The sequence below is a fragment of the Agelaius tricolor genome, unplaced genomic scaffold (genome assembly GCF_023055355.1).
Source record: "Agelaius tricolor isolate 1412-34295 unplaced genomic scaffold, bAgeTri1.0.p SCAF_6, whole genome shotgun sequence".
Taxonomy (NCBI): Eukaryota; Metazoa; Chordata; class Aves; order Passeriformes; family Icteridae; genus Agelaius; species Agelaius tricolor.
Genome location: NW_027269266.1, coordinates 18,425,818 through 18,446,824, shown reverse-complemented (window position 1 = coordinate 18,446,824; position 21,007 = coordinate 18,425,818). Strand labels below are relative to the sequence as shown.

At 37.5% G+C, this 21,007-nt stretch overlaps 1 protein-coding gene across 1 annotated transcript in view; it reads right to left on the bottom strand.

Moving 5' to 3' along the window:
- The window catches only part of CUBN (cubilin), a 144,382-nt gene that overhangs the window by 110,593 nt on the left and 12,782 nt on the right, over nt 1-21,007 (bottom strand). Inside the window, exons 12-22 of the mRNA XM_071429898.1 lie at nt 18,958-19,144; nt 17,113-17,231; nt 15,296-15,527; nt 13,896-14,077; nt 12,933-13,095; nt 12,548-12,738; nt 9,114-9,270; nt 8,173-8,351; nt 7,544-7,706; nt 7,046-7,262; nt 5,904-6,034 (exon numbers count right to left, since the gene is read on the bottom strand). Of these exons, the coding sequence (XP_071285999.1) occupies nt 5,904-6,034; nt 7,046-7,262; nt 7,544-7,706; nt 8,173-8,351; nt 9,114-9,270; nt 12,548-12,738; nt 12,933-13,095; nt 13,896-14,077; nt 15,296-15,527; nt 17,113-17,231; nt 18,958-19,144 (1,921 nt within the window). The remainder of the gene's footprint in view (nt 1-5,903; nt 6,035-7,045; nt 7,263-7,543; nt 7,707-8,172; nt 8,352-9,113; nt 9,271-12,547; nt 12,739-12,932; nt 13,096-13,895; nt 14,078-15,295; nt 15,528-17,112; nt 17,232-18,957; nt 19,145-21,007) is intronic.

The window sequence follows — 21,007 nt, the reverse complement described above, 5'->3', positions numbered from 1 at the left end:
CTAATGGATTGTTGGCTGTGCTGCCAGCTCCCATGGTGTTTTGTCATATGTAGGGCTTATCATCAAACCCCAGATCCTCAAGTCATATGTTTTCTTGAGGATGCTGGGTTAGAAATCTGACTTAGAAATGTGACCCAAGTTTTTCTAACAGACCACTAGAGAAAAAGCAGTAAAAAACATTAAAAGGAAAAAAGTGTGTATATTTATCAGGTTACTTATTTTTAACTTATTTAATTATTTCCTCCTGCTTTTGGAGGGATAGGTGTCTGAAATGTGTATACTTGATGATTAGAGCTCTTGCAGTACTGCCATTACTAACTCTCTCAGAGACTGAGACTACCAGATTTAAACCTGTACAATATTAAAATTGGTGTACTAGATAAGAACCCTTACAGTAAAATTAGCACTACAGAAGCCTTTTTTTTTATCAGCCCTTATAATAGTTTCCACAGAATTGTCCAGGTTCCCTCCCTCACCAAAGTTTTTCTTCCTGGGAGGAACCCAGACAGAAACTCATATCCCAAGTGTGCTGTTCTAAACTGGATGCTCTGCACTGCTTTATATTTCATTTAACAATCTTCTTTATGAGCTAAGGGATAATAAATACAGAAGATGGAACAGTGGCTGCCTTATAAATGTTAGACTTCTGGCTACAGTGAAATAAATCCAAGTATAGATGGGATATGCTGGCTGCTATGAGGATTTAGAAAAGCATAGATGAACCCATGTTTTCTGACAGCCAACTCTTTTCTGGTAACTGGATTCATTCATGGTGTTCTACTTTCAGCAGGAGAGCTGGAATTCCCCTTTAGCACTCACTTCACTATCGTTTGGGGGTGTGCTTGGGCAATAACAGGCCCTTCTGTGAAAACTTAGCAAGGTTAGCAGGAAAAGAAAGTACTTTGACTCCTTGCCAAAGTTCAGAATGCAGTCTAATAGTATATGTGATTATTATATGTCTGGAAAAAACCATGAATTCAGTTTAGTTGGAAGACACTTATTACAGCTCATGAAAAACAGGAGGCAATTGTTGAGGACAATCACACATCTTGCTTTGCCCAGTGTATGAGGTTTTGAAAGCTATTCAATCTGCCTTCTGATTTTAGTATTGAATATGTTAGCTTTTCTGGAAAAAATGCCATAAATGGCAGTACCCCACTGTAATAGCCAATAGCAGAGAAAAATGCCAGCTTTTGTACTACTCATTTGTGCAATCATGCACAATGTAGAAAATTATATCCAGGTTTTTTCCCCTAAAGAGATACCAATCAGTTGCCACAATCCTAAATAATCAAAAATCAAGCAATAGTGCAGTAAGTAACATGGGATTTTTCTTTCAATCTCACTGTACCAAAGGAAAACTGAGATCCCTAAATATTCACTCTTTATGTAGTACCATGCATGATTAGGAAAAAAAAAAAAGAAGAAACTATCACATGAAGTATATGCCTCTCCACAGGCAATGTGAAAGCACATCTGCATTTCAGGGCCTTCTGTTACTGCTGCTGGCAGATGCAGGGAAGGGAGGAGTGGATTTTTACCTAGGAGGCACACAAAGGTCTTTTGTAACATGTTAGACCCAAACTCCCTCAGAATACTGGGTATGATGGTTCAAATAGAATCTCTGTCTGCCTTCTGCTGCTTTACACCTAAACACTGTGGAGTTCTACTGACATATTTTGGCTTTTATAGGCAGACTAACACCCTGATCAAACACTGCCAAGTTACAGCAGCCTAAAAATGTTGTCAGGTGCCAGCCAGCTGAGCCTTTTTCCTGAGACTTGGGGTGAGCTGAGCAGATGCCCAAGACAAATATAGGACATCAGCTTTATTTTCTGGCTAAGGTCAACCTTATTCAAGCATCCTCTGCACATCTCTGCACACACCTCTTTGTCAGACATTACTTTCCATTCTCATCATTGCTCATTCAGCTGAAAACCAGAGCCAGGCATCACACTCCTAACAATTACTGGGTTCAGTCAGAAAGAGGGGAATGAAGACCTCAACTTGTACTCAGCTATCAAGGGAGAAGACACACAAATCCATACTATACTTTCAGGAACATTTTTAAGTTCATGGATTCACAGATGTTTTTCTCTTTCCTCATCCTTCTCAAACTCCAAATAGTCATTGTAAGTAACATATAATCCACAATGAAGCTTTTTAAAACTAGATTACATATCCTGATAAATACTATTCACAATTCAGGATGATAATGAGGAGAATTATCTTTCACGAAAACCAGAGAAAGACCAGGAACAAAAAAATATACCAGGAAGGCAATCTGCTAAAAATCTTATTATGGTTAACTTTTCCCAGCAAAAAGACTGAAATGAAGCATCTCTAAGGAAATAAACAAATTTTAAAAACCCTAAACAAACCGAAAACCAACTAACAAACCAACCAAACACTCTGCCAAAACCCCAATTCAAAGTAAAACAGATGAATTTCCACTTATTTGTGAAGAAGTTTGAGGGGGGAAAAAATAATAGCACTGACTTCACTACTAATCCTATGGGAAAACTGTGGCCTGTGTCTATCAAGACCCTGCACAAAAGTTCCAGAAAGGACTAAAGTCTTTCAAATATTTTTTTATATTTTTATATGGGCTATTTGTGATGTGGTCAGCCAAAACTTGCAGAAGAAACCCCTAAAATCTACCATAACACTTACATGGCTTTTGTGACATTCATCTATTCGGTAGTTGAGACGTGGACTCTTTGAAACAAATCAAAATATTACCCTGCATTCCATGTGACCTTCCCTTTTAAATGACAGAAGGATGGCAAAGAACTAAGAGTACCTCTAGCTGAAGTGGGTGATACCCATTTTAAAATGAGTACCATGAGGGCTTCTCTGACTGAAGGATTTCCATCTGTCTTGCTGCTACATGAGCTATTCACAGCTACTGGCTGGCAGACTGCGAAAACAATTGTTTGCACTTTATGGGCAATGGCTGCATCTTGTGCCATTCAATTTTTTTTTTTTTTTTTTTTTAACAGGAAATATAGCTTTGCCTTTTATTCTTTTCAGGCTCCTTTTCAAGTATTTAATATATCACAGATAAGCCATGCTAACAAAAATATTGTTTACCAAGATGCATGGAGAAGAAAATAATTCAATTTTGCATTTAAAAACATCACTCCTACATATCCTTCTTTTTTTTAACTCAAATTTACTTGGCAGGGGGAAGAGGGACAATCTTGTCCATGTTTTCAATAGCTCATTCTCTCTGAAATAACTCCAGGCAAAAGACTATTGAAATGTGTAATATGAACCAGAACATCTTTGACAAGTTCTGATACTGGTTATGCTCTAGCTGGCTAAGAAAACACAACTGAAAAATATGAAGAATTCTTATTGCACAAGAAACATTATTAGAACCATATTTTCTTCAGCAGAAAAAAATCTAAATTAGCAGCAGATGTAAAGAAAAAAATCATAGTTTTAGTATATTTTTCAGACATTATTATGCTTAGTAATTTGCTACCTTAGTGTAACTGGATATACATGAGATGAAGATCAGACCTAAACATCTCACAATGGGAAAACTAAACTTTATATGTTTGCAGGAAAGTGAGGAGTTGCTTCTCACAGCAAAATCCACATACTCATATGTGTTTGCCTTCTCTCAGGCCATAGAAATTTCAAAACACTTTATTCTTAATAAAAATGAATTTTAGCTCTCTGGTATTTATGAAAACTTTATGGTACTGCTATACTTGTACTGGACCAAAGGAAACAAATCTTTGTAAAAAAACAAATCATAGTTTCAGCCTCTCTGTAAGTTTATTTACTCTCAGTTTCAGCAGCTATCTCCCACTTTGCCATATTTATACCAGCTGTAGTGGTTGAAATAAAAAGTGTTTATTCTAGTGATTGTTCCAAGAGTGAGAATAAATTGAGAATTAGTGCAGATTGTCTGGAGAGTAGCAAAGATATTTGTGTTCATTATAAGAAAAGAAAATTCTAAGTGTTATACAGAATTTGGATTAAGATATTACATAACACTCATTTCATATAAACATATTATATAGTTGTTAAAAGCATTGAAGAGACAGCAGATGTGCATTTTTAAAGCATTGTTTGAATGCTTTAAAATGCAGTTGGAACTCCACATGACACATATTGCAGTGCTTTGGATGAAAAGTGAGAAAAGCCAATCACATGGTGGTGGTAAAGGAGGGGAATACAGGAGAGAGGAGGCAGAGGCAGAACTGTGAAACTGGACAGCATTGAAATGACAGAAGCAGATATGGCTACAACAGAGACAGAAACACAGATCAATGTTGAGTAAAGAATACTCGATGGACTCTGAGAAAAGTTGCTATAAGAATATTTAGGAAGGAATCAATCCACCCATGAAAGAGTAATCTGAGGTGAGTTAAAAAGAAAAAAATACCAGATTAAAAAGCAACAATGATATTTACGGAAGTTTTAGTTTGCAGTTGCAAACAAAGGCTAAAAAAAGACTTTATAAGGATGAGAATTTCCCAATTTCTTACTAGTAAGAATTCAGATTTCAAACTACAGAGAAAGTAGATTTTCCTGGAAAGATTTTTAAAAGTAGAACTTGTTTTATTGCCTATTACTTTCTAAGAAATAGAAATGTCCTCCTTGCAATAGTTGTCATTAAATCTTAATTGTTTGTACTGGCTTTTGGTTTCATTGCCAGATAACTCAAATACAAATGAAGGCAGCTGAGAAAATGGTTTCTTTGGATTTGTAAGTTATCTTGTAGTGAATAAAACCACAGCAGCAAAATCTGTACTGGTCTCACCTAAACACATGTTGAGAGACAAAATAGCCAATTTTCCCAAGATGTCACCAAGGAAGCTGTTAAGAATTGGAAAATTTGCTGCTTTTAAACAGGTTGAATAAATTTAGGAATTAGGAAAAATAAAGAAATTAAGAGCAAACAATGAACAGTAGTTTATGGCTGCATAGATGAGTACTGTGAATTTCTGGTGTTCATCTAACAAATCCCTTGTAGTCTGCACTCACACACAGAAAGCACATATAAACTGGTTAGTGATAGATAACAAACATCCCAGCTAAAAATATGTTCTCATTTTTACTTTTTTCTTCTTTGTGCCACTCTGCCTCTTCTGTGGTTTAATTCTGCCAGGCAGACCCTGTCCCTCTACCTTCTGTAGCACTAAGTGCCATGTGCAGTCATTTCTTGAACACAGCCAGGGGTGGTGACTCCACCACCTCCCTGGCCAGTCCATTCCAATGTTTAACCACCCTTTCTGTGAAAAAATTCCTCCTAATGTCCAAAAGAGAAGAGAACAGAGAGAATTCTTCCTTTACCTCACTGATGTAAGTGTTGGCCCTTTAGAAGATACTTTAAGAAGGGATTTAATGCATAACAGGAGCCTTGAACTCTAGTGGAGACAGAAATGTTGCACTGTAATGAAAAAAATCTCTTGTGCTTTCAGGTTATTTTGGTGCTTTATCAAATTTCATCCTAATTGCCCTTTCTCTACCCACCATCAATATTGAACCTTACAGAGACTAAATTAATTTTTTATGGCACCCAAGAGTCTCCCATTCAAGTGAGTTGTCCATGATCACTAAGTTTCCTAGATCACACATACTCAGTTCAGAGTGGACAAAGAAAATTCAGAAAATACTTTTCCTAAATAATTCATGCAGTTCTGCCATGTCAGCTCTTACTGACTTTTTAAAGAAAGCAACAATGCTGCTAACAGAAATTGCTTTCCGCTTTCCTAGGGAGTAAAAAAAGCTTCTGAATAAAGCAGAATGAATAAGAAGGAGTAGAAGAGGCACCAGGAAGTCTTCTGGCAACACAGAAAATAATGTTTCTGTTTCTTGTAGTGGTTATTTATAGTGACAGCTGAAAACATTTAATTTGCATAATGAACAGACTGACATATTACCTTTGGATGCATCCAGGGAGATATAATTAGCTGAGAAACCTTCAGATGCAATGCTGTGATCTGTCACGAAGGACAACGTCATCATATTGCCACCACTAGTGAGAGATGGTGGAATTGATCTTCCACAGTATCTGCAGCAAAAAGATACCCCAAATTGAATGGCAGTACTTGGTAAAGCATCTGTATCACTGGAAGAGAATTCAGCTTTCCTGTGAAGATTGAATAGTTACACAAACACAATTCTCTCCTTTGGATGATACAGATCCCAGGCATGTACCCTGTATCATGGGACTAAATAGCACACTGCATGTACAAAGGTACAAATCTGAAGCGTGGCAAAATAAGAGAAGAAACTCTGACTTACATAAAATTGTCAAATTCTTATTGAATTTATACTGTGCTGTACCTACAAAATACTCTGTTCTTTTGTAGGAGTCAGTGTGGCTGGCCAAACACTAAGATTGCAAAATGTTCTTCATTATGAGAGTCATTTGCTCCTTATTTCCCAAATACTGCCATGTCAGCCAACTGTTTTACAGTCTATAGCTGCAGCTGGATACTGTTCCCAAGTAATTCAAATGTTCTTGAATTCTAGGACAGCAAGAAAACCTTGTGTATCCACCAACTGGAGAAGAGAAATAAAAGAAAATATTCTTCCCTAAGATAAAATCATGTATCAGAAGAAAATGAAAACTAAATCACATAAAATGCAGGTTGTGGTCTAGTTTTTGCAGATATTCAAATGTACAGCCTTTTAAGTAATCTTTCTTTCACTTCTGAAAGTCTTTAAAATTCTGTCTTTTATGGGCAAAGATATATAAATACTTTCCATTTATTTTCCATGAATCAAAATGTTAATGGAGTGGGACAAAGCTAGCTATTGAAACCTGTCCTTAAAAGAACTATCCTTTAGACACAAATTAGTTTCTCCCAATAAATTATTTATTAAATGTGCTTCTCATTCCATGGTCAAGTGGCAAGCTGCCTTTGCTAGCCTAGCAGAGAAATTGTTGCTATTGTTTCTGTGATGAAAAGAAAAAATTCTATACACAAAATTTAAGGAAGCAAATTGAATGTCAAGACCTACAGAGCAGTGCTCCCTCCACAGTAACACAGGTCTGTAGGTTAATGGACATATTTACCTTCCCAATTTTTGCACAGTGCTGTTGTCATATATTTCAAGATAATCCTTTCTGCAGCTATAATCAAATGCCAAGTTAAATGAAGTGAACGTCAGGCGGATAAAGTAGCCGGGTTGAACGTTGATAGTCCAGGTACAGTTAATCCCATGTGGGTACACATCTGGATAACCAGGACTTGTAATGGTTCCTGAAGATCCAGTGAGTGTCTCTCCACATACTGCAGAGATTTAAAACATCAGGTTAAATTATATGTTTGTAAAAAAACAGTTAGACATTTATAAAATTGGTTACTTTTCTTTCTGAAATTTCATAGTCTTTCTTTCTTGATGCATACTACATGGTAACTGATTCAGAATTTATCTCCTGTCACACCATCCTAAAACTTGATTGACAGTTCTTTTCCTATATTTATAGTTTATTTATATAGTTGTTTTCAGTTTGTGGGAAAATTTGGAAAGTCCCAACAGTCTACACAGAGAACAGCAAAACAGTCCTTACCTGTATCTAATGGCCAGTACTGAGCTCTGAAGCCAAGGTTGGTAAGTGAGGAAGCTCTGAATTTGATATAGAGATTGTTCCGTGTGGATTGCACTCTAGAGGGTACAGCTGTACCACAGTATTTCTCCAAAACAGGAGAGTCTGCGTTGTTGCCATCTCTGACCTGAAGAACAGTGTATTCAAAATATCCTATAGAATTTTTTATTACATTCAAGTATTATGCATAAAGTAAATCATAAGAACTACATAAAAGAGATCCTTAGGAAGTCAACCCTACCCTTTCTTCATGTGGTTTCTTCTACAGGCACAGAAAATAAAACCTTATCCCTATCAGAGGAGTAGAGAAAAGATGAGATCTTACACCCTCAGCAGTAAATGGCACAAAAACCTTCCAAACTGGGTCTATCTGTTTAAAGAAACCCGATACTTGTCTTTGATTATCAAAACAGTCGTAACATCTTTGGAGAACCAAGAAAAGCTTTGGGATCCCATTATGAACCTGGAAAAGCTTTTGTGATTGCTGGAAGGAGTGCTCACCTGTCAAGAACTTCCACTGGGGTGGAGATGAGGATTAGAAGGAACTTGCAGATATGTATCGACATTCAAAGTGCATGTGTGTGGCTCCTTACCTCGATGTAGTCCGAATCACAAGTGGCTGTATCTCGAATGTCAAAGTCAGTGAAGTTAAGAATCACTGCTTTGGTAGCTGGCTGGGAGATGATCCACTCACAGGTCTTTGGGTGAGGGGACATCCTGGGGTAATAAGGTGAATGGATTGTGCCTGCTCCAGACAAGGAACCTCCACAGGCTGCCAAGACACACCAAGAATCAGTACTTGTGATGAATGATTTCAAGGAATGTATCATAATGATGATGTATGATATGTATCAAGTAACACTATGAAATTAGAAGGAAACTAAATTATCTTATTACAGCAGCTACTACAGATCACACAAGTGAACATATTTAAAAGAACAAATTTAAAGTGAACATATTTTTAAAAAAATGCTATAGGTATAGCATAAACATGCTTATACAGAAGACCAAATTGTGCTCATGAAAATGAATGGATTTGACTGACTTGTTTCACAGACACAGGCTTGTAGGTGGTTAAGAACTTAAAGACAGGCAAAATGAAAGTAAAAAAATTTAGGCAGAATTGAAGCTATAATATCTTTGGTATTTCAACATCAAGTGATAAATCATTAGTACCATATCATAGAATCATTAATATCATATCAGAATATTCTGTGCTGGAAGGGACCCACAAGGATTATTGAGTCCAACTCTTAAATGAATGGCCCGTATGAGGATCAAACCCACAACCTTGCTGTTTTAGCACCATGCTCTAACCATCTGAGATAATCTCAAGGTCAGGAGCAACAAAGGGCCTGTTTCCAAGCATGCTAGGAGTGCCTACAGCAAACATACTGCAGACATCTTTTTAAATAAATAAATTGACTTCTTTTGAAGTTTGTGTTTAACCTATTATATGAATACTGTATCATGGAAATGACTGAAAGTGTCCAAATACAGGAAGTTCACTGTGCAAATCACCAGTTCCACTTACCAACTTGATAAATAGCCCTGAAGCTAGATCTCTGCACAGAAGCATCAGACTTGAATTTGATCCAGAGAGCATTGCTGGTAGAAGTGATTGCAGACATGAGTGTATTATGACAGATTTTTCTAATGAGAGGAGACATCTCACTGTCACCATCTCGAACCTAGTCATCAAAAAGAGGAAAGTGTTAGATCATAAAATCACTGGTATCTGATATCCAGATAAAACTATCATCTCCCAAGAGCTGCTACAGAACAAAAGGAGTAGCTGGTTTATGTATTTATGAGAGGGGCACAGAGCCATCACTGTAACTGGCACAAGCACAGGACTTATGAGAGCTCAAAGGAACAATCAGATGATGAGCACAGAAGACACAAACACATGCTGCTGTCACAGGACATTAGGATTAAATGATCTTCTCTATGAACCACAGTTTTAGCACTATTTGGGCCCATGTTTCCAAAAATGACACCTTTAGGATGAAAGAGACAGGTAGGGTGCTCACCAGTGATAGCTGTGAAATATTTGCCAGCATTAAAATCTGCTAGGGAAAGAAAATGGTATTTTTTATTTTCTTGCTCTGGCCATTAAGTTTCCAGTGATTTTTGTATGGCACTTATCCAGAACAAGCATCTGCATCCATACATTGATGCAAGCAGACAGCTCACTAAGAGGAGATGCAACTCCAAGTCCCTAAAGCAGTAAAGAGGCACACTGACACCTTTTCACTCTTTTAGCTGAAGGGTTCAGTGCATGATAATGGCAATGAGGCTACATCAGAGAATCCAGCTTTTACCTTCCACTGCCTTTCTACTGACCTCAATCAATTTGCTAATCAAAGGAGAAATGTATCTTATAGAATTTCCTTAAAGTTGATTATAAATCCTGATTATCAAGGGGAGTTGATGGGAAAGACTTATTTGTACCTCAAGACTTCAGACTCTGAGCCATATTCCATGAGTAAGAATAGCTACATCCAGGGATCCAGGCAGAGCCCTGGTATATCTCTGAGGAGCCCACCTCATTTCAAGTGGGTAACAACAACCTGAGGTCCAAAAGATGGGTCCTTTGCTCTCTGCCCAAGCAAAAAAAATGCAATTTTTGTGCCAATGATTCTCCCAAAAAAAATGCCTTTTTTCTGCTGTAAAAGTGGTGATAGTTCATACAAATGGAACTGCTTTTAAATGCATCTACATGCTGTCAAAGCCAAAAAATCATTCCAGTGAGTTCACTGGCAAACCAGGAACATCCAGCTTTCAGGTCCCCTCTAAACACTAATTTTTTCTTCCTCATCTGTATTCATCCATGGGCTGGGAGAGAAGGTAAGGAACTCTCATGAGTGCCCTGGTGAACAGGCAGTGGCTGGCATGCTTGCCTAGCTTTGCAGTCTCAAGCTGGTGAGATGGCTTTCTGACTAATAGATCTTTCCAATTTCCCTGGAATTGGAGTTTAAGGTGACAGAATTATTCTGGATTTATGGCAGAGCAGCTGACATCAGAATCTGTGCCAAAATATTTAGTAAATCTTTGGAAAGCAGTGAAAACTTCCAGAGTGGTAATTCACAGGAGTTCACATGTTTTTCTTGAGCTGATTCTACTTATACTTTTTGTTTATATAGTCCAGTGAGTAGTGATAAAATTAATAGGTTATCTAAACCATGTATGTGAGTAATGTCTCCTCTTGCCAGTTAGAAGGACAGCATGTAAAAGGGGCTGCCTTGAGTAGCATCTTACCTGTGCATCATCGTGTCACAGCCTTTCTCAAATAAATTTTATTGTCTGTTTTCTTATGGCAGATTCCATCCTTAAAAGGAACTAAACACCCCTCCCTGAGCAAGTGCTGTGAGCTGTGTCTGGTCCCTGTGCAAAGTCTACAGATTTCCTGATAGAGCCAGGGAATGGAATAATCTGCACTTTTCCAAAGTGACAAAAAAGTTGTTGGAGAGTGACTTTTAAGGTAACTTCAACACCCAAAAGTTATCTCCCTAGATGAACCAGTGGGAGAGTATTTTACAAAAGCACATGTGAAAAAAATCAGGTCTTAATAACAGAGCACAGTACTTTGGTTTTACTGACTGTCCCAGCCAGAAAATGTCAGTCTGATTGCTCTGGGCTGAGCCACAGAGTGAGGGGGCAGGAAGAAGAGGAGGGCAGAAGCACATGGAAACTGAAGGGCTTGTGACTGATCAGCAAACAGTGAGGTAAATGCCTTGCTGAACTAATACAAACCGATGGTGTTCAACAGAAATGGTTTTGTTTCTGTGGCTGTTGTGAATTTAGCTGCTGTTTTGCCAGCAATTAGGCAAGAGGAGTAGCAGGCCAAACAAACAAAAGCTGTCTGTTTTCATTAAACACACTTCCCCTCTCATTTCAGAAACTAATTACACTTCATTCCAACCTAGGTCTTTGAATTACAGGAGGAGAGAAGGGAACGATGACAACAAAAAAACATCTTTTAAAAATAGATCAACAGCACAGAGGCCTGTTCCTCACTGGTCAAGAAGAGATTAAATACAAAACCCAACCTGTGCCGCCACTGAGCTGCATGGCTGGCAGTGCTGCACCCGGCTCTGGGGCTGCAGGGATGGCTCCCTGCACCTACAGCTGTAAATTTGGCACCCTAGAGCTGTAAATTTATGTGTAACACAACATTGCAAACCAATGAAGAGAGAGCTAGAAGTGAAAGTCACCTCAAGTGGAACGCACTAAGTACTGATATTAGTATTGCATTATTACTACATTTTCCATATATATATAAAAACATTCCAACTATACCTTTTTGTTGTCTTTGCCAGTGAGATTTAGACTAAGAAGAATTCTTGAATTAAAGATTTCAGTTATGGCAACAATAAACTCCCAGCTTTACATATGTATATAGAATCATAGAATCATTAAGGTTGGAAAGGATCTCTAAATCTTAGAGTAAAACTGCAAACCGAGCTTGGCCAAGCCCACCACTAAATCATGGCCCTAAGTGCCACTTCTACACTTCTTGTAAATACCTCCACGAATGGTAATTCAATCACTTCCCTGGGAATGTGTGTATAAATATTTATATGGTGTTTCCTTTTAGTGTCAGATCAAAATCTTCCATATAACACTTTGACTCCAGAAAATGCTGCATAGCAGCTATGGCATTATTTTTTTTTTCTTGCAGTTGACATTAATTTACCAAATGTTCAAACTCCCCCTTAATCATGTACAGACTATTAAGAATTAGTGTTAAGTTAGATAGATTTCCTCATTCTCTTATCCTTGCTTCATCCAAATGCACCATCCTGCACCATCTTTCAGCCCCTGTGACTTTTGGGCCCTAGTAAATTCATCTACTTAGTTGTTTGATTAACACCTATTTCTGCAGTGGCCCTTGGGACAGAAGTTATACATGCTCTTGTACACATATGTGTTCAAATTTTCATATCAACCTATTAAGAGAATCACCTCTATATAATTTGCTGAACAATCACTATGATTCTCCAGTTCCATATGGGTGAAGTTGACAAATATTTTTTCATCCTCTGGCTGTCGGATAATGTAGACACATTGTCGGTTGTTGATGTAAGGGTTAGGCCAGAAAGGAGATGTGATAACCCCTTCACTCTCTGTGAAATTTCCTCCACAACTTGGTTCTGCTATAGCAAGAAAAAAAAAAGAAGAGCTATTCATAAGTACAGTAACTCCTTTTGAGGCTGCTTCTGTACAATGACTGCAAATCAAAAAGAATTTCTATATTATTAAAGAGCAAGTGTTAATTACATCCATTCATGTGTTATCTCTAGCTCGAGAATGCCACAGACCGACCTTTAATCCTGAGTATTTTACTTACCAGGAGATGTTGTATACACAATATGGAAGCCTTTATCAGTAATTGAGTCATCAGAGTGAAAGTGAATAAATGCATATGGACCAGTGGTTTGGAGTGGGGGTGGAGATCCAGTGCTACAGTATTTACCAAGGACAGGGTCTTGTGGAAGGAGACCATCTCGAATCTAGACAGAATGAGAGATCAACATTTAGGATTGTCATATGTGTGCCAGTTGTGAGCAGTACCAACACTCCTTAAGTTATCTCTGTGGCCCTAGAGGTATTATGGATGGTGGGTGGAGGGAAAGCTCATAGGAAGTTGCCTCCAAACACAGAGGAACCAAGAAACAGATCCACCAGCATAGCTGTGGTGCTACTGCCAGGAGTCATCAAGGGTTTTGTGAAAGGGAAAGAAAGTATCAAGAGATCTACTGTTGAATTGCTTTCTTGAAATCATACTCTGCATTGCACACAACATGCTATTCCATACTGGCTTCTCATTTCCATGAGAAGGTATTGCTGAATTCTGTAAGCATTAGGTCACACTCAACAAAAAGCCCTCAGCTCATACATCAAGTGGTGGATGGCTGTGTGAGCCAGGATATGAATCTATTAGTCTTAGATCCCTTTCCTGAACAGTTTCCCATAGGCTCATGAATTCTCTGTGGGTTGACATTTGACAAGGAGTTTGGAGACTGAACTTTGCACGAAAGTGAAAGTTTCCCATCAAGTATTTGGCCTGAATCCCATCCTTGTTGTCACAGGACTTCCACAGACTTCAGTGAAGCAGCTTCTCATCCCCTTTCTGTCCTATTGTCTCTGATTGTGCATAGATGGCTGGAATACGTAAATTTAAAAAAGCATTGCAACCCAGGAGGATTAAATTTTCAAACAGTCCCCTTCTGTACATAAAAAAGTTTTGAAATACCTCGTTTTGCAATAACATATCCACAAAATGTTGTCATCATTCACAATTACACTTTACCTCTAAATAGTCATAATTGCAGTTGTCATGGTGTTCCAGGCTCAGTGTGCCAAAAGCAAATGTGATGAGGAGGCCAGGACTGGTTGAGATGGTCCAGAAACAATTTCTGTTTACAGGATAGTTACCAGGATATCCTGGAGAGGTTATCGAGCCGTAAGTACCTGTCAGCTCACCACCACATTCTAACAGAAAGAGACATGGAACAACAGAGTATTTCTCACCACATGTTGGGTCAGAAGATGAACTGTCCTGTAGTGTCAAAACCACCTACAACTTTGAGGTCAGAATAAATTAAAAAACAAACACCAAGCCAAACAAACCAGCAAGCTTCTTCTTGCTTTAAATTTTGCAGTTAATTCTGCAATTTTAAAATGAGAACTCCAAATATTTCCTGATTTGCCCAGTAAAAGATTCTTACCCAGTCATGATTAACATGCTTTAAGAAGAATAATCAGAAGCACTGTGTTTGGATAGGATTTACAAAATTAATCTGAATTTCTGTACTTTGTAAATAGTCTCAATTTTTTATCCTATCACAAGACTAGTTCCATTAAAAAGAAAAAAAAAGAAATAGCTAGTTTAATCTCATCTATACTGCTCTCTTTGCTTTTTTTCTGTTAGTGCTACCTTTTCCTCCAAAATACCTGCTTTTGCTTTTCAGTACTCAAAGTATTAATTCAGCATTTGTCAGTTATTAATTATCGATCTAATAATGACAATTGAAAGAAAAAAAACACCAAAAATCCTATTAAAAGCATTTCAAGGAATATTTCTAGAAAAAAAGGAAATGGCATTTTTTACTCTATGGTTCATTTAAAACACAACCCAATGCACTTTTTGCTTCTAGATAATACACAGAACACTGAAGTGACCTTAATGTTATGTGAGATGATTTGAAATTTATCTGTGGGAATGCATTGCCAGACCATCTGGAACAATCACACAATTACCATTATCAAGAATTCAGACAGAAATGTACAACAAATCACAGGAAAAACCTTCACACATTCTTTAAAATCCAGTTCCCTATAATCTATCATGTTTGGAACATTTAGGGTGTTGTAAATTGTCAGTGGCAAAACAAACCATTAACTTGCTTGCTCGATGTACCAGATATTTCTGTGACAAAAGAGAACTGACTAAATGAATGCTATCCCCAGAAACACTTGCTCTTTGGGGGATTCCTCACAGCAAGTGTAAAGCAGCCTTAAAAAACAGCAGAAAGCTATTCATGCAGAGACCTAGAACTAGAGTTTGAAAGTATCTTCAAGTGATATATATTTCAGCCTCACTCCCTTGAAAAATACTGTCCTTCTGCTTCTAATGTTTCCTAACCAAAGGAAATAAGGAATTCATTTTACTCCAAAGCCATGAAGATGCTTTGCATTTGATCAACTTACCAGGATCCTGAGATTCCCAACGAACAGTAACACCTCCAGTAATGGTGTGGTTTGAGTACAACCAGAAATACAGAGAGTTGTGGGAACTGAGAATCTCTGTAGGACCTGGGAAGCCACAGTATTTTCCAAGAATGTGCATTGATGCTGAAGGACCATCATGGATTTGAAGGAATTCAGAGTTACACTGATTACTTGTCTCCAGTTGGAAGAATGGGAAAGTAACACGCAGAATCTAATAGAAGAGAGAAAACAAAATATCTCTTTTCTCTGTTGCTGAGACACTATCTATGCAGAAACTTTATGGAGCAGATATGTGTGTCCGTGCAACTGTGAGAATCTATGAGCTTTTATGTCATTTCCTGAAAGGTTCCATGAAAAAAAAGAATATCAAAGAATCTTTAGGGTCAAAAGGAAAGAGAGAAGATAGACAGACAGATAAGAATTTAGTCAGTAAAGTTTTCTGGAAAGAGCATTATTTCTATAAACTAATAATTGAGACCATTTGCCTGTGTGTGTTATAAGTGCAAAATATCTATATGTGTAAATTTCAAGCCATGTGAAAAGCTTGAAACACAACATAAAATATCTTATTCCAGGCTTCCCTAGGCAGGTTTTTTTCATTAGATAATTAGTATTTTTCACCCTTGCTATATTTGAAAATGTTGTAATGGAAGTTAAAAGGCTCAATGATCTTGTTTTGCACAAATAAAATCAGTGTCTCTAAAGCCCATTCTGGATACTTAGTGACATGCACAGCTTTAAGTTTCAGATTTTTCACTGATGTGCTGTAATATGCTCTGCTGAAGACAGTAGTGGCTCCCCAGCTTTAGGCTGAGGATATGTCACATACATATATATATATACATATATATACATATATATGTATATATACATATATATGTATATATACATATATATGTATATATACATATATATATATATACATGTATACATATATATACATGTACATATACATATATACATATATATACATATATATATATATATGTAATGCTGTATAAACCACTGTTAAGTACTGGTTTATAAAATGACTTAATTCATTCCAGAAAATGTCAAAAATATATCAAATATTTAGATCCCAGGTAAGAAATTTAATGCTAAATTATGGAGTAGCATATTTTGTAGCTGTTATTTATAACACAAGTGGAATTGTTAGTTGCAGATCAGAATATACATTTGTGTGCAACAGTTAAAAATCAATCTTTAAAAAAAAAATCAGATGCTGTTATTACACAAAGGCATTGACAATATGAGTTAAGCATTCTACATTTCTGTACTCAGATATCAGAAACATGAAATTGTTTTAGGGTCGCAGAATCACAGAATAGTCTGAGCTGGAAGGGACCAAGAAGGATCATCAAGCCATGCTCATAAGTGAAGAGTTGGCCCACATGGGGATCAAAGCCACAGCCTTGGTGTTGTCAGCACCAGGCTCTGACCAACTCATTCAGCTCAGGATCCACCTGAGGAGCCCATCAGAGCAGAGCTTTTCTCATGCATCCATTCACAGATCCCATTCTAAAGCAATGTAGAACATTGTACCTGGAATAGGTTAATAAACTATACCTCTCATCTGCTTAGGAAAGCTTGGAAAATCTAACCCAAGCAAATCCTTAGGCTAAGGAGCCTGAAGGGTTGTAAGGATCTAAAATTTATTCTTTTGAAAAACTATTTATTCTGAGGGCATTGGATCATAGCATAGGAACACATGTAGCATGAAGATAGTCATGTTTGCTCTGATAAGCAATCAGAGATCCTACAGACTGAGGCTTTCTTTAACCTGAGCTCTACTTTACCTTGTTGGGAGCAGTTTGAACAACCCAAGCACAGCTGACCCCACTGCTGTACCACTGGCTGTTTGGGTTGTTGGGGTAATGGAAAGTCCCTGTCAAGCCTGAGAGGTATCCTCCACAAACTGCAAAAAGAGAGAGAAAATTAAACAGATTTTGTGCTATTACTCTACAGACTAAGGCAAAACCTAGCTTTTCTTTGCATAGATTTTTCCTCTTAAACATTTAAAGCAATGTTGTTAAATACTTCTATAAAAGGGTCTTTAGGACTTCCTCTCAAGTGGAATGACATCTCAGAAAAGCACAAATTCCCCAACAGAAAAATAGTTCTTGGAAAAAGAGCAAAGAATGTCAGTTGGAACATGTGGATACTGCCAAAAGATATTGATTCTGTCTCATGATAGTGTCCATAAAATGCTTTGCTTCCAGAAGGATACCTCCAGATTGAATCTCTCGATTTTTCCCCTTCAATGAAATAACATTTTGCATTTTGAAGCTAACATGATGTAAAATTGTCTTTCTCAGAAGTGGTACATCATAGAAGTTGTCCTCAGGAGGTTTTATTGTTCCATTTATTCTTTTTGCCCAGATTTCTGGGCCTGATAATCCCTCTCATGACACACCATGGTCTCTTCTCTCACTGAACCATTCAATGCATGGGAACCGAGAACCCCAAACAGTTACAGAAAAATATGTAAAGCAGCCAAAATGCAAGGCATATACAGCTAGTGTGCACCAAGCACCTGTAGACTAACATTGAACTGATTCTAAAGAAACAGCCAATTCTCACCAAACAATTTTGTTTCAAGAAGTGGTAAAAATAATATCATTTTATTCGAAATGTCTGTCTAAAATATCTCACCTTTTTTCAACCTGATTCAAAATGATCATGAAAGAAAATACACTATTTTTTCCTTCATTAAAAACTAAAAGAACAGGTGGTACAGTATGATTCCTTACTGCATAAAAAACTGGGCTTCTATCCCTTCATTATGAATGGCTAAAAATAAATTTTTCCCCCTGTGGACTTAATAATAAAATATTAATAATTAATCATAATAAAAAATACTAGTTAGATACTTCAGGAAAATAGAAAAAAGCCTAAAATAGTTCTAAAAGATTTCACAGGGGATAAGTGGAAGTTTTACATACTGTATTACATTAAAATGTAATTTGATTTCTTCTTAGCAGTCTACAGTAAAAATGAGCCACTCTTGTCACAGGGACACTGGACTCACTGGAATGCTATCCTGACCTTGTTTAATTAAAATTAATGGCAAAAAATGTTCTCAAACAAACAGAAGAAATTATATTAGGAGGAAAAGGGAAAGCCTTGCAGTCAGTATAAAACTGAGATTCCCCCATTTTCATGCCTAACATTTCTTTCATTACATTTCTGTTTGAAAACCTTTTCTGGCTTTTCCTCTTGACTAACAATGTCAGGACCTTTCGGCTTCACAACAGATGAAATAATATGCACAAAAGAGAAACATCAATATATTCTTTTGTTCTCCTTATACTGGATCCTCTTTCCCAACCAGCTTTCCAGACAACTTTTTCAGGAACAGAGATCTGATTTTAGGATGTCTGGCATCTAGCCAAGGCCAGTGGGCCTGCAGATCAGCTTCATTGTTGCATTCCTACTGCTGAACAAAACAGCTGTAAACAAAGCTCATGGAAAACTCTGACATGGAGGGAATTTGGTTGGGACCTCTAATCGACCAAACACAGGGCTGTTTTTCACATCATAACTCAGTTGTTATTCCCATGTCAGTGCCATGCACCAAGCACCCACTGGCTGAAGCCTGCTGTCCCGTTTCCCAGGGAAGGAGGGGGAGGCTCTGGCTGTACCTTGCTGGGCAGTCTGGCACTGCGGTCCTGTCCAGGCGCTGGTGCACTCGCAGGAGTAGCCATTGACCCCATCGGTGCAGGTGCCCCCATTCTGACACGGGCTGCTGATACATTCATCAATGTTCTCTGTACAATTAGGGCCTGTCCAGCCTGCATTACACAGGCAGAAATAGCCAGAGATCATTGCCTACAGATACAAAGAAATCAAATAAACAATGAGCATGAATACCTAATGAAATCAATGGAGTCAGGAGAAAGACTGAAGTTTACACTTATTTTGTGAGGAAATATTGGAGTAAAGAAATAAAATCTTGATGGTCACTAGTGAATACCAAAATAAGCATAAAGCCTAACTAGATTATCTCTTTGGGTTTTTCTGTTAAGTTATTTCTTAGCAGAGCTCTTTCAAATTACTTTCTTGAAGATCAAAATCAAAATCTGAATCTAAAATCCCTTTTAGCCATTCAGAAAACTCTTTGATCATGCTAGAATCAAGTCAATCAAATTACCTAAACCTTATAAATAGCAAGGCAAGATAACCAGTTTATGAGTAATTTCTCTCAAGACCTTTCTCCAGGAAGTCTGTGCTGCAGTTTTGCGCGCTGTTAACTTTCATTTTCATCCTGAGGAATGTTAAAGGGGAACAATTTCATCACCTTTTCAGCTTTATTCCTTTTTCTGTATGTCTCTTTTCTAGTTCCATTGTCACAACCTGTACTACTCCATATAATCAAGTCTTTCCATATCTGTAACTGGTTTAATTTCATATGTTCTCTTTCCTTATATCTCTTTTTTTATAGACACAATCTTTAGAGGTAAAGCAGAACATGGTCCCAGGTATGAGTTACAATCCCATCTCTGATGACATGCAATCAGTGTATTGCATTCTCTATTTGCTTTTCTGTTATCTATTCATGTCCTCTGTGTCCCAAAGAGATTTTCAGTACAATGGAAGAGGGTTTTGATGTGTATTTAGGGCTCTGAATATTATTTTAGAAGGTGTTTTCTGATCTGCATTGCCTGATACTTAATTACTTATTTCCTCTATCATGATGCTGGCCAAATATAGCTCTGCTGTTTCTCTATTTTATTAGATGCTTCTGTAGTCATATTACTTAAATATCTGTGTTATTATCTTCAGGTACTTGGTAGCCATGATTGCCCACTGTTGTATGTTAGAATATTTAGGGGAAGATGTCATACCTTTTAATAAACTAAATGAACTAAATAGTCAGAAAAAGTACATAAGATCTGGGCAAAACAAGCCCTATAAATAGGGTTATAAATCTTTAAATATGAGTGAAGACAGTATTCAGTAGATACCTACAGAATAGGGAGCAAGGAATGCTGGTCAGGAGTGGAGTGTGAGAGGACTGTCACAGTTCACACAGAAAATTGAAAAAGCAAGAGGTAATACACTATGGAATCGTAGAAACATTTAGCTTGGAAAAGACCCTTAAGATCATCAAATCCAGTTATTAACCTAACATTGCCAAATCCATATTTTATGTCTCATTTTCTCTGTGCCTTCAGGGACAACCAAAGTGAGGACATCTGCAGCCTAATGGGGATAAATGGGAAAAAACTCCACTGGAACAAAAGAATTAGCATTTGTGAATATTTTGGCAAAATCACCATCCTAAATATCTTCCACAACAAAACCCCCAGGTCTGCAGCATGGACTTTCCAGGGCACAGCACACCTCACTCAGGAAGCCAAAAAAGCCCACATAGGATCCATGAGGATAAACTAAATGTTCACTGTGCATGAGAATGAATTCATCCCACCAATCAGTTTAGATCAAAAAGACTTGGTTACCATCAGTGCAACCAATTCCTTTGAACACCCTTTCCACATTCATATAAACAGCCTGAGACTCTAGAAGTGCTCTCACAAAATCAGACTAGGAACTCCTAACTAACTCTGCTGGATATTAACAGTCTGAAGGGCAGCAGAGGTACTGGTGCCTTTATCACGGGTAATTCCCCATGATCCAGGGTGGTAAATTACTTTCCTGTGCCACCAAGAACAGTTCTCTCCCATCAGCACA